At 32.5% G+C, this 14,405-nt stretch overlaps 2 protein-coding genes across 2 annotated transcripts in view; one reads left to right on the forward strand and one right to left on the reverse strand.

The window, feature by feature from the left end:
- Positions 1-4,514: 4,514 nt before the first annotated feature.
- LOC108739697 lies at positions 4,515-8,909 on the reverse strand. The gene is made up of 3 exons (XM_018473709.1): positions 8,401-8,909; positions 5,002-5,144; positions 4,515-4,873 (listed from the first exon to the last, which is right to left on the reverse strand). Exons 1-3 carry the CDS (start codon positions 8,764-8,766, stop codon positions 4,603-4,605), a joined length of 780 nt encoding a protein of 259 aa, XP_018329211.1. The 5' UTR covers positions 8,767-8,909; the 3' UTR covers positions 4,515-4,602.
- Positions 8,910-13,452: 4,543 nt separating this feature from the next.
- Positions 13,453-14,405, forward strand: part of LOC108739708 — a 45,871-nt gene continuing 44,918 nt past the window's right edge. Inside the window, exon 1 of the mRNA XM_018473728.2 lies at positions 13,453-13,671. The gene's annotated coding sequence lies outside the window, so the exon portion shown is untranslated. The remainder of the gene's footprint in view (positions 13,672-14,405) is intronic.

Raw genomic sequence — 14,405 nt, forward strand, 5'->3', positions numbered from 1 at the left:
ATAGTAAGCAGTTGTATTGTTTAGGGCTCTAATGAATTAATTTCTATTTTTTGGGAATGACGTAAAAAAAGAAGTTTGAAGCATTATAACCATCTTTGTATCAGGAGGTTGCTAAATTAAAAGAACCTCTCTGTTTTAAACTAGAGAGCTACTAATTTACTCAGATATTATAATTAAAAAATATATTGTACTAAGTAATCTAACCAAGAAATATATAATTTTTTATTACATTCTTCTTGTAATTAATGCCCTTTCTTTGTATTATAGTGATGGAATATGACATTTACCTGATTTGTCTGTAAACGTGATATTATTATTTGTTGGCCCGTCAGTGAAAGCTTTAGGAGACGTTGGAGATAGAATGGAGTCGTCAACGGTATCGACGTCCGTTTCAGGACCGTAATCTTCGTCGTCGTCAAATTCGTCAGTCGCATGCCGCTTTCCGTTTGAAAAAAAATCCTTTGATGACGAAAGGTCTTCAGTTTTATTGTCGTTACATTTGTTTGCGAAATTGTCTCCCAGATTTAAAGCGAAAGGATTCTATAACAAAGGATTTACCATTTCGATGAATTTTGCTTGAACCATGTTCTTAATAAATGAAAAATGAAATTGGACAACATTATCCTCGTTTCGTATAATAACTAAGATGAACTCTTATTGTTCGTTCATTGGAACCTCATCATCCTTTACATTGTTGGCTTAAATATACATTAATTGTATGTATCTACTCCATACCTTTGATTCTGTTAAACAATTCCTTTGGGAAATCAATTAAATTTATACAGGGTGAAGATAAGTAAACAATCGACATATGCATGTAATGTAATTTAAGACTTTTCCGCCGTTTAGGAATTGAATTATATGGGTTTAAATAAAAAAGCAATGTGTGAGAAATCGTGACGTTTCATATATACATAATTAACGATATTAGTTTATTTACCTACTTATTTTTGGTAATTTGTAAAATCTTTGACTGATTGTCATGTTCATGGCATTTGCCTCTACAACTCTTAACTCCTCTTTCGGCTTGTAATATGTCTTTTTCCCTTTTTAAAGGTTTACTCCTATATAGCTTTTAACTTTTTCTTTATATGTTACTTTCATCTTCCGCTTAACTATTTCATCATCATTATCAGTCCTAAGAACGGTTGGACACGCACCTCCACTCTTTCTTTCCTATCCTGAGCTAATTTTCACATTTCCCCAAAACTATAACATCCTACATCCTAAACTATTTGCGAACAGTAATCTAATCTAGGTCTACCTCTACTCCTCCTACCTCTTGTTTCTGCCACTAATATGTCTCTGACTAAACCTTCATGCCTGAGGTGTCCTACAAACTTATTTCGCCTATTCCTTATTGACTTTCGTTGAGTCTTCTATTCTATTTTCTCTAATACCTCTTCATTTCTAATCTTCTCTATCCACGGTATCCTCATAATTCGCCGGTAACACTACATTTCGAACGTTTCTAACATTTTCTTTTCCGTTGCGTCCACCATCTATGTTTCGCACACGTACAGTGCCGCGCTCCAAACATACCCCTATAACACTCTTTTTCGAATTTCTAAATTAACCACTCGGGAGCATAGAAGTGGCTTCTTTTTATTGAAGGCGACTCGACCCTGCGCTACCCTCTGCTTTATATCCTTACTACCCCTTCCGTCCTGACTTGTCTAAACTCCTAGATACCTAAAATTAGCCACTTCTTTTAATTTTTCGTCTCATCTCTATATTCGCTCTTTCCTTACTTTTTCTTTCCTTGTATATTAGTATTTTAGTTTTACTATTATTTATTTTCATAAAGTACTCTTTTGTCAATACCGCTTCCATTGTATTTAAAGCTATCTCTAACTCCTCCTTTGCTAGATGCTAATACTATTATATCATTTGCAAATCTAAGTATGCTAATCTTTTGCCCCTGTATATCTATCCCTACAATTATAATGTCTTTAGTGATGTTAATCGCGTCTTCGATGTATAGATTAAAAAGTAGCGGTGACAGTGTGCATCCCTGTCTAACTCCCTTCCTAATATTTACTTCTCTACGTTACTACTCCAGCTCTGTATCACTTTTCTATCTTTGTAACTCATCCTTCCATTTTTAAGTATATTTAACATCTTATCCCATTTAACATTGTCAAAAACTTTTTCTAAATCTACAAATCCCATGTACGCACTTTTTCGTTTTTCTGTCGTTTTCTTACCCGTAAAGCTAGAATGGCCTCCCGCGTTCCTCTATTTCTTCTAAACCCAAATTGATCTTCCCCAAATAGTTCTTCCGCCCTTTTTTCCATCCTCCTTTTAGTTAAGATTTTTGACACATGGGAAGTTATAAGTATGGCCTGCGTATAGGTTCTCTAAATATTCTTTCCACCTGCCTGCATTTTCCTCATTTTCTATCATAATGACCCCTACCTCGTTTCTTATATTATTACTGCTGTATTCTGCTGCTCAAAATTTCCTTTTAATTATATTATAAGTCTCATCTTCTTCAAACTTTTCTTCTACTTTTTTTACAGATCACTATTACTAAAATTGTTTTTCAGTGGGAAAGCTGGCGGCTACGCAATCCAAGGACTGGGGAGCTCTTTTGTTGAAAGAATTGACGGTGATTACAATAACGTTATCGGATTGCCTCTCTATAGATTGACGCAGAAATTGAAAGAAATCATGGAAGTTTAACTTTTTTACGTAACATGTAAATTGTAAATAAATAAAAGTACCACAGTTTTTAATTACTTTTCCTATTACTTAGAATGCGGAACAGTCTGCATCTTTTTCTCTGACGATGACGTTCTGTTGACAGGGTTTGATAGGCTTCAACCGGAAATTTCATACACAGAGCAGTAATTTGTACTCACTATTTAATTGCTTCTCTAAAGTATGTTTAAAAAGAATCATTTGTATAATTGTGTCGTCTGGTGTAAGCATTTACCAATCTTGTTACAACTTGGTTTATTTAAAAGCAATTTGACTACATCGAGCTAGCGACTAATTTTAGAATTTTAGTAAACTGCGCCAAAAATGAAAGCATGTGGTTATTTTAATGGGACGAGTTAGAAGGCAGAATTGATCAGGCTACTGTTGTATCTTAAAATTAATAGACGTTTTTAAGTATCTAAATCCTTACTAAACTTGTTATTTCATGAACCAAAACGCTATATTCCCTGCCGGTTATTAAATGGCAGTCACTCTTTCGACTCGGGTGGTAGTTTTCAAGCGACAAATATTAAATTACTTTTTTCCCTTGGTATGTAATTTTACCATTGTGTACAGGGTAACTCCGCTAATGCCGGTCCCAAGCCCGGATGAAAAAGGAGGAGGGGGTGGATTGACAACCTCCAAAAAAAAGCCGAGTCCGAATTTTAAGTCGCGTATCATATCAAATGCAATTTTGAAAACGTCAAATAGGAATACAACATTTGAACTAGTAAAACTTGTAACTTAAATGAAGGACAAATTGACATCGAAATAGTACGCGTGTATGGTAAAATTGTTTATAAAATGCGTTGAATGAATGTAAAATGTTATGATAATGTAATCCATGAAGTTTTCTCCTGGTGCGAGATCGAATATAGTAAGAAGTTGACTTCTACAGTAAAAGGTTACCCCATTCACACCTTATACCCTATATGTTAATTCAAGCATTTTAAATGGCGAAAAATGTTTTATTTATTATATTAATCGCACCGACATTTCGTTTTATGGTGTTAAAGCTTCTTCTAAGATATTTGACCTGTATAATCTACCCTAAAGAAGCTTTAACACCAAAAAGCGAAACGTCGGTTTGGTTGTATATTAAATAACACATTTTCACCCCTTAAATTGCTTGAATTGGCTATTAATAAATATTAGGAGAGGAAATACGAAGATGAGTAGATACAAATGTTTCCATTACTTCGAAATGAAAATAGGTATATAAGGTAATTTGGAAATTTTAAGAAAAAGTAAATTAAATTGAAAACAAGACGTGTGGGATTTGTTTTCTTTTCCTTATTTTGTAATATGGCCAACGAACTCGTTCACCTTTATCAAAATTACTTGACGGATTAAAACAACATTAAAAGCAATTATACAATTTCATCTTTTAAGAAGAACCAGGGATTTTTTTGTTTTATTAGTCCTGTAAATTTTGGAAACATTACCTAATTGCTTCTAAAAGTTTCCTATAAATAGTTTCTAATTTTTCACTATTTTTAAAGAAAGCATATATGATAACGACGGAGGAACATGTCATGAACGTGAGTGAACATATGTAACAGTTCTCCCTTAGGGGCGCAGAACCCTTAAACGATATTACAAACAACCAATTTTCAAATATCAAATTCAATCCGTCGCTAAACATTAAGTGAATGGTAATTTACAATTACTTGCTGTTTATATACAAAGACAAATAAATAATAACTGAATTAAAGCAATTAATAGACAATTTCAAAACTAAATATTTCGTACGTATTACTAGAATTCAAAATATAGATCAGTATAATAAATGCTTTACTGATTAATCCAACTATGATGTAATTAGCATTTTATTCTTCAGAACGTGTAGTTACATAATAGGTTTCACAATATTAAAAGTAAAGTGACGTATCAAGGGAATTATAGGACTGTAAACTTTATTAAGTTTCTGAGAACATTTAAGTAATTTTTGGGATAAGTGTTGGATTTCCATTTACATCCTATTAGATACAAACGAGAATGAAACGTTCGTATATCCTTAAAATGTTTATAATCTGCAGAATGCTGACCTTGAAGTGAACTTAACAAACGTAGTAATCGCTTTATACTTAGAGGTTCAGTGTACACTTGCCTTTTGATATGTCCATTATTTTTACGTACTATTGCACGGAAGAAAAATCGGTTTGGAGATCTAAAATCGTAAATTTAATAAAACTATTGCCAATTCTTCAATTTCATTCAATGCGTTCATTATATAGAAAATCTTATTATTAAAGTTCAACTGAGCTTTTACTGTAATAAAGTTTACCTTACACTTACCCGGATCCAAAAAATGATATTATTTTCAATTTCTGGCATTTCGACAGCAAATTGCGTAATAAATTGGTACTAATTGTCTTTTGATGTGGGACTATAAAATTGATTATTTCTAATACTTGCAACTCCATACAATTTATTCGCACCTAAAATATATTTGAGATTATTCAGTTTTATGAAAAACTTTTTTAAGAATTCTTATGTACATTTACCTATTTTAATCGTATACAAAAAATACTTTTACCATGAACAACATTAATAATATAGACAAATGTAAAAAGAAAAACTTCAAACTTAAGAAAGCGATTTGATATCGTTCAAAAAACTATGGAGTAACTACACATGAAGATTGGAAAAGCTTTGGCGGTTGTTGTGTACTTCAGTTCACTTCAGTCCCTGAAGAAGGTAAAAGTGCTTCGGACAACTACAGTGTCGTGTTTTGGCGTTGGGTTTTGAGCTATCGTTTTATTGTTTCAATTGAAAAAAAACTGATAAAGGGTTTTAAGATAATGCAGGATACAAAACTGAGCGGCTTTTCTCTCTTGAGCAATTCTCAAGAAAATGTCTAAAAAAATACCTAGAAGATATTTGTACAAGATCTACTAAATAGTAAACAGCAGAGTGCATGAAGAGAATAATTATTACAGTAATACTTTCTACTGGAGTAGTTAATTACGAACCCTCTACTTGTTATGGGCTTAACAAGGATGCAATGCTTTCTTTCTAATAATTGCGCTTAATAAAAGTACTGCGTCAATCATTATACCAATATTAATAGCATTAATGACCATTAGAAAAAGAATAATTGTGTTTGCTCACAATAAAAAGGAGTAATTAAAATTTCTTCGAAATACCATTAAAATTCTATCAGTGGCAATAAACTAAAATTGCACAACACGTACCTACATTATAGAGATGTGGTAAAGAGTACCTACCTATTAGGTGGTTATTGCTTAGGGCCTTTGTGTTTGTCATGTCCCCTCACAGCCGGATATTGTACTTTTTAAGCAAGTAGTATTAAAAGCATTTTAAACAGTTTTATTAACTACAAAAGTTAAAGGAAGAGAAAGTAAAAGATGTTTCAACAAAACTGTTTATTCCTCGACAATTGTTTCGACCTCTAAAAGGTCATTTTCAAGAGTACCAAAGTAACTTTTGTTATTGTTTGTTTATTGAAAATGTTTCATCGAGAATACACCGTTGAAAGTTTAAATGTTACTACAAAACTTAATACCCTTTAACAGTAGTATCACTAGATTTTACAAAAATTTTTGACTAAATTATATCTCCTGTAGTAAGCGATCGAGAAACAAATTTTATGTGCTACAAACGAAACCTTTTCACTACCTTCATTAAAGATTTTTAACAAATAGTTATTAGATCTCCTTAAGCGTTCATGTAGGTATTTTAAATTTTATATGTATAAATGCAAGGGGAGGAAAAATAGGGAAAGAGCGAAGATAAAGGTAGGAGACGAAAGATTAGAAGAAGTGGCTGATTTTAGGTATCTAGGAAGTCAGAACGGAAGGAGTAGTAGCAATATAAAGCAAAGGATAGCGCAAGGTCGAGTCGCCTTCAATAAAAAGAAGTCACTTCTGTGCTCACGAACAGTTAATTTAGAGATTCGAAAAAGATTGTTAATAGACATATTAGAAGCAGAAACAGCAGTTAAGAGAAGTAGAGGTAGACCTAGATTAGATGAGTGTTCGCAAATAGACTCTGAAGGCTGTCGTTGGTTGGGTTCCTTTCTAACGTTTCGCTCCTTCAGAGGTTTTTTCTTCTCTGATGCATGGGAGGACCTCTGAAGAAGCTCGCCGTTCCTGCTAGCGAAACGTTACGGAGCTACCCCAAACTACGACACCTTTAGACCTGTGCTGTTTTTGCGCATATGTAGTTTGAACTTTATAATTAAAAATTTAGACTGAAAATTGGCGGTAAATTCTGACTTAACACAAAGTCATTTTCCTCAAAAGGTTTTCAAATAAGGCTTTTGATACGTTCAATTCTACTTACAGACAAACGAAGACGTTGATACAAAAGATAAATAAGGATAAAGATAATGCTTTAAGAAGCTTTTGGTACATTTGGTAAAGTTGATTATATTGATGTACATATTACCTGTAGTAATATTTTTTCAATGTCGGTCCTGTAATAAATTGTTAATATTTCAATTGCACAACACGTACCTACATTATAGAGATGTGGTAAAGAGTACCTACCTATTAGGTGGTTATTGCTTAGGGCCTTTGTGTTTGTCATGTCCCCTCACAGCCGGATATTGTACTTTTTAAGCAAGTAGTATTAAAAGCATTTTAAACAGTTTTATTAACTACAAAAGTTAAAGGAAGAGAAAGTAAAAGATGTTTCAACAAAACTGTTTATTCCTCGACAATTGTTTCGACCTCTAAAAGGTCATTTTCAAGAGTACCAAAGTAACTTTTGTTATTGTTTGTTTATTGAAAATGTTTCATCGAGAATACACCGTTGAAAGTTTAAATGTTACTACAAAACTTAATACCCTTTAACAGTAGTATCACTAGATTTTACAAAAATTTTTGACTAAATTATATCTCCTGTAGTAAGCGATCGAGAAACAAATTTTATGTGCTACAAACGAAACCTTTTCACTACCTTCATTAAAGATTTTTAACAAATAGTTATTAGATCTCCTTAAGCGTTCATGTAGGTATTTTAAATTTTATATGTATAAATGCAAGGGGAGGAAAAATAGGGAAAGAGCGAAGATAAAGGTAGGAGACGAAAGATTAGAAGAAGTGGCTGATTTTAGGTATCTAGGAAGTCAGAACGGAAGGAGTAGTAGCAATATAAAGCAAAGGATAGCGCAAGGTCGAGTCGCCTTCAATAAAAAGAAGTCACTTCTGTGCTCACGAACAGTTAATTTAGAGATTCGAAAAAGATTGTTAATAGACATATTAGAAGCAGAAACAGCAGTTAAGAGAAGTAGAGGTAGACCTAGATTAGATGAGTGTTCGCAAATAGACTCTGAAGGCTGTCGTTGGTTGGGTTCCTTTCTAACGTTTCGCTCCTTCAGAGGTTTTTTCTTCTCTGATGCATGGGAGGACCTCTGAAGAAGCTCGCCGTTCCTGCTAGCGAAACGTTACGGAGCTACCCCAACCTACGACACCTTTAGACCTGTGCTGTTTTTGCGCATATGTAGTTTGAACTTTATAATTAAAAATTTAGACTGAAAATTGGCGGTAAATTCTGACTTAACACAAAGTCATTTTCCTCAAAAGGTTTTCAAATAAGGCTTTTGATACGTTCAATTCTACTTACAGACAAACGAAGACGTTGATACAAAAGATAAATAAGGATAAAGATAATGCTTTAAGAAGCTTTTGGTACATTTGGTAAAGTTGATTATATTGATGTACATATTACCTGTAGTAATATTTTTTCAATGTCGGTCCTGTAATAAATTGTTAAATATTTCAATTTTAATGCCGATTTTAACCACAGTCTAACGTCGTCAAAAGGTGTATCATCTGGTATACTTATTACTTTCCACAGTTTGTAATCCATTGCTAAACCATGCCATCTTTCACACACCAATCTAATGGTGTAATACAATTCGAATATCGAAAAATACGAAAATATTTTAACCATTACTTCGTCAGGTATATCACTAAAATGTAAAGTGTTGCTGGGACTGCTTATTAAATCAGACGTTGATGGTTTCCGTTTCTTAGGTGCCTGGTTTTCTTCATGGTTATTTAAAGGAAAAGCTTCGAAAATCGTTCGCTTCATAGTAAGTAAGATAGTATATAACTTAAAAATTTGACAAAAGGTTTAAAATGTCAGTTTATTATAATTCAAATAGGTTAACTGAAAATAGTATTGCCTAAATTTCATGCAGTCCTTATCTGTACCATTCAGTCCTTATATTGGAATATATGTACCTGTCTGTGATCGCAATTTTCTCTTAAACCATTTCAAAACTGTTTGAAAGTGCCATAATTCCAGAATTTTGTTTTGTTTTATTTTTAATAAATACTATTCCCAGCACCTCCACCATATTTTATTGATTATAATTAATAACTTATTTTGCTTACTTATATAGCATATACGTAAATATTACAAAACATAACTGAAAAATAAGACTTTCTTTTTGTAGAAAAAACACAATAGCACCCGCAAAATGTGTTAAAGCTTAAAAATATAAACAATGAAATTAATTAGTGATTATTTTGTAGCAGCAAAGATCTTTAACATTTACTGCTACTTTGAGTTTCAGAAAAACGTTATTTACTGTAAAATTTGAATTTTATTGTTAACAACACTTTCATTTGATAATAAAGGGGTAGTTTTATTAGAAGCAAAAGCAGGGGTCGTCAGAAGAAATCGTACCTATATAGATAGACATTGATAAAATTGCTTCTCAAAAATAGTTCTAGTTTTAGGGAAATGCGAAAATTGATAGAAAAGAGTGGAAGTTCGTAACAAACTTATTAATAATGATGATAGTATTTTGATAATAAACCTGAACGTTCCATAAAATGAAAAAGTGACGTTTTTATTTTCAAAAATGTTTTTTGTACAATTTCTGTATCATTGTTGTCATAATAATACGTGAACTTGAAAATTTATTGCTTTTTTGGTATTTACTATCAAATAAGGGGAATGAAACATATCATTCGAAAGATACAGTACCTACTTTCTATATTAGGTAATATATTAACCACACGCAATTTCTATATTAAATAAAGGTATTTTAACTACTTTCCTTTACGGAATTTGGTGATTTTATCCAATGGAAAACATATCTTAGTCTAAACATCAACAGCCGATTTCAGTTTTTAATTTTTCAGTAACTATATTTACTTTTTATATCTACTGTTTTTTCCTTCTGATTACATATTCATAATAACTTAAACATAAGTTTGGACTAGTTTATAAATTCTTAGTTCGACCTCACATTTCACCTGTTACAAATTCACGATTCAAACAAACACATACGTATGCATTAACGCGTCAATGACAGAAGGTCGAATTCGTATTTTATATCCCGCCTATCATGTCACCTTCGTTGCATAAAGATACATTTAAATTTCTTGAAAGACGAACAGGTATTTTTTGTTGATGTCTTTGACCGTGCAGTCACGCTGTTTGTGATAAAGACTTTGTTTGTCAAATACTTAATCAGAAGGACAACGTGAAACGGAATCTTAAAAACAAAAAAATTTGCCTGCGGTCACCTTTCTAAAAATTAATTCGTCAATAATGTCCTATAGCAGAAAGCAAAATGACTTTCTACGAATCCGATGACCGAATGTATATGCCAGTGAATTTCTTTTTATAAATGACATTATGTAGACATACGCAAGTAGTAATTTATTTCTGTTTTATGTACCTATACCAAAATTATCTGAAAAAGAACAGATTTTTATGAATAAACCATAAATAGGAGAAATAGTAGGTACTTATAATATATAAATTAATTGTTAATATTTATGGTATCGGCGAATTTTTATGAAAGTAACAGGCGGGCTGAAAAGTTCGTAGGCTAACATAGAAAAAATTATTTTTTTTGATAGAATTTGATTTTATTATTCAATATAGTTCCCTTCGAGGGCGATACAACGATTATAGCGGTCATACAATTTTTTGATATCATTTTTATAATACGATTTGTCTTTAACCTCAAAAGAGGCTTCAGTTTCGGCGATTAACTCTTCATCGGCGCGAAATTTCTGTCCAGCGAGCATCCTCTTGAGGTCTGAGAACAGAAAAAAGTCGCTGAGGGCCAGATCTGGAGAGTACAGTGGATGCGGAAGCAGTTCGAAGTCCAATTCATGGAATTTTGCCATCGATTTTATTGATTTGTGACACGGTTCATTGTCTTGATGGATCAGCACTTTCTTTTTCAAACAACAAAAGTTCTTTCACTAAAAATGCTATAACTCAGATACTAAAAGTCCAACAGCTATCAAATTTATACACGTGTCTTTTGAAGGTTAGGGTTAACTAAAAATCATAAGGATTTGATACTAGTTGAGCCATATATGGGTCAGCTTACGAACTTGGCAAGCTAAGGATGCTGAAATTGTTACTTCATAATTATCTAAGAACTTTCCTACATCCTTGAATGATTCATTTAGGTTTAACTATTACGTGAAAAATTAAAATTTCATATGAGATTAATCGATTTTTTATTGCTATCCCGATTTTATACCTACCTATAAATGTACTTAAATGCATTTTTCCTTATCCTTAGTTATTGCCCAATCCTAAATTCTGTGCGCTCCTGTAACAAGAATAGGAAAAAGGTTTTCATTTTCTGTAGTTTCCACATTTAGAAATCGGTGGTGGCGAGACCACATTCAACATTTAATAGTGATTGTCCCATCTTATTAACATGGGAAAATTTCTATTTCTTCTCATTGTTAGACCACTGCTCTGCTCATTAGACGAATGAAAACAAGCTCCCTCAAAATAAAATGAAATTGCGGGTGCATTTTCTAGGTATTTACACACTTTCTACAGTAACTTTACTCATTGTTCACCTACAACTACCTCTTGTTGCTCTATTCCCATCCCATTCATTGTTTTATCCGCTATGAGAAGGAAAAATGTTGCAAATTCAACTTCGTCACCATTCTTACATTTTTCTAATGCAAATCCATATCTGACTATAGAAATATACGTATTGTTTATATCTCCGGAGGACTTTCAAATAATTAAACCAATTAGAATAATGAAAATAAATACGACTTATTATTAAGATTTGAATAGATGAAGATGCAATGACACAATTTCTACACAAATTATTTCCGGCGTAGAAATAGTCGAAGTTAGGATATTATCTTGTATAATTTACATTAGTGCATCTAACTGTTTAAACAACAACTCATTAAATAACTTTTTAGAGATTACATTTAAAATACATATTATATTATTTAAAATAAATTATTGTCATTGTCAAACGGTAGTAGATGCCATTCACAAGAAAAAATTATGAAAACGCCCTGTCCGAAAATTTGATTGAGATAAGCCTCCTCAATATCAACTTTGGTCGATTTGATTTGAAAAATCCCAGTAATGAAATCTTTTAAAATACTATTGTACAACAATTTAATTGCACTGACAAAACAACTAAAATCCTTATCAAGAGTACACATTGATGTTAAGAATGTTCGTTACAAATAGTTTCTAGTTTCTATAATTACTGGAATATATTAGATAAAAGTCGATAATCAGGGTTTACTAGAATTCCTTTTGGTTGTTAAAATGATAATGCAACATTTTTTCGTTATTTGTAGTTGGTCCAACACATTGATCTTTCATCAATATTGTCTTTGATTAGTTAGTTTAATATGTGTCCATATCGATATTATAATTCTTAATTGGACAATGTTTAGGTGCTTATACCGATAATTGTTTTTCTTAGTGTAATAGCACGTCTTTTGAGTATTTCAAAATCATTTCTTGAAGGATTTCCTAACGACGTCCCACACCCTGGAATACTGAATAAAAGTTTAGATGAAAAAAACATGAGTACTCCGACGTGGCCTTTTTTCTTTTCCTTATTACACTTTTAATCTTCGTCTAGTAAATGTGACCAACCGGCTTAAACATACGATTTCTTAAGAAAAAATTTAGAAAATCGGAAAAGATTGCTAAAGGTGTATGTGTGGAAAGCGGTGCTGTACGGGTGCGAAACATAGACGGTGGGCGGAAAAGAAAATATTAGAAGCGTTCGAAATGTGGTGTTACATGCGAATGATGAGGATACCGTAGATAGAGAAGGTTAGAAATGAAGAGGTATTAGAAAGAACAGGAGAACAAAGGACTGTATGAAAGTCAATAAGAAATAGGCAAGATGAGTTGGTAGGACACCTTCTCGGGCATGTGGTTCTAGTCAGAGACATATTAGAGGCAGAAACAGGTGTTAAGAGAAGTAAAGGGAAACCTCGATTAAATTAGTGTTCATAAATAGTTAAGGATGTGTAACGTTCTAGTTTTAAGGAAATGCGAAGATTAGCCCTCCAAAGGAAACAGTGGAGGTGCATGTCTAACCAGTCTTAGGACTGACGAACTTATGATGATGATTACGCTTTTACAACAGACAAACAGAAACACTTTGGTTGTCTTTTATTTTATATACAGGCGCCACCAACTCTTTTCTCAGTTAATAGCCCACAATTCAAGCAGAACAGAATTAAGTACCACAATTGATAAGCACTTTTACTGTGGTTTAATGTGTAGTAAACAGTGTTCAATGCATGTAATAAAACGAAAATGAAAGTCCTGTTATAATTTATTGTTTATATTTATAAGACAGCACATTCCGGTAGCAGGAGCTCCTGGCTTTACAATAATAATTACGTATTACATCTATCCTTTTTCTAACACCCAATCAACCAGCCAACTGACGAACGAACGACGCCCGACACGACGTGTTAAAGCTCAAGAGTTGGAGGAACTTTTACGATTAGCTTAACGCAGTGTTTGCCGCTGTCAGTGCTAGTTGTCTTCGTGCCGCATAAGGAGCTAGAGCTTTGTAACGCGTTTTCGTACCGTAGTGCGCCGTGTTTACTGTTCAGTCATGCACGTTCGGCTTGTGCCCTTATAACTTCGTCAATTTTTTATTACTGAACCGAACTTTGACTTTTCATTTAGTGGTTTGGATTAATACAATTAAATCCTGTTAAGGTAATGACAAGGTTTCTTACATTATTTTTCCTTTACAGAATGTACAAGTCCGACTTTTAAAACTTACGTACAATAACAAAAATTTTATTTCTGTAAGTAGATACATGTTAAACTTTAGTCTTATTTTTAATTTTTAAAACTTTTGTTTGGGTAAGTTTTTAAAAGTTAGACTTTAATCTCATACCTATATTAATTCTGAATCATCTCTGGTCATGCCCACTTAAAGTTTTTTATGGTATTCAGATTGTCTCGACGAGTTATTTCGCGGAATTTATGTTAAATGAAGCAACTATTGCAATTTTTATCAGCTATTATGTAGAAGACGATAGTGATTGTTTGGCGCCATTCGCAGTTTGCTTGTTTGTAATACTTCACGTCTGTCTATTACTCTTCAAATAAAAATAACTCTGACAAACAACAGCAAAATCTAATTTACAATACACAAATAACACGTTTTACAGTGTAAATGAAGACTCAGCAGACCAAACAGCACACATCTATACGCTTATCCGTAATTGTAATTACTAGTGTCGCATTTATTTATTAGTATCTTTTTTTTATTGCGTATTTTAAGAAAAAACAACAGTTAGATAATATCAAGGGTAAATAAATAACATATTAGGAAATAAATTGGTTAGTTGTTTCTCAATCGAAGATTAGTATTCCTTTTTTTATTAGAACTCAATTTAATTGGAATACCAACGGATCTTGTCGTGTTTCAATGACTTATTGGT

The sequence above is a fragment of the Agrilus planipennis genome, unplaced genomic scaffold (genome assembly GCF_000699045.2).
Source record: "Agrilus planipennis isolate EAB-ADULT unplaced genomic scaffold, Apla_2.0 scaffold93, whole genome shotgun sequence".
Taxonomy (NCBI): domain Eukaryota; kingdom Metazoa; phylum Arthropoda; class Insecta; order Coleoptera; family Buprestidae; genus Agrilus; species Agrilus planipennis.

What these genes read in the sequence shown, in the direction of transcription:
- LOC108739697 (XM_018473709.1), bottom strand. Translation starts at nt 8,766, where the DNA reads ATGAAGCGAACGATTTTCGAAGCTTTTCCTTTAAATAACCATGAAGAA. An exon ending in TTGAAAAAATATTACTACAG is followed by an intron (nt 5,145 to 8,400) that starts GTAATATGTACA and finishes AATATATTTTAG; the next exon opens with GTGCGAATAAATTGTATGGA. An exon ending in ATATCATTTTTTGGATCCGG is followed by an intron (nt 4,874 to 5,001) that starts GTAAGTGTAAGG and finishes TTACGATTTTAG; the next exon opens with ATCTCCAAACCGATTTTTCT.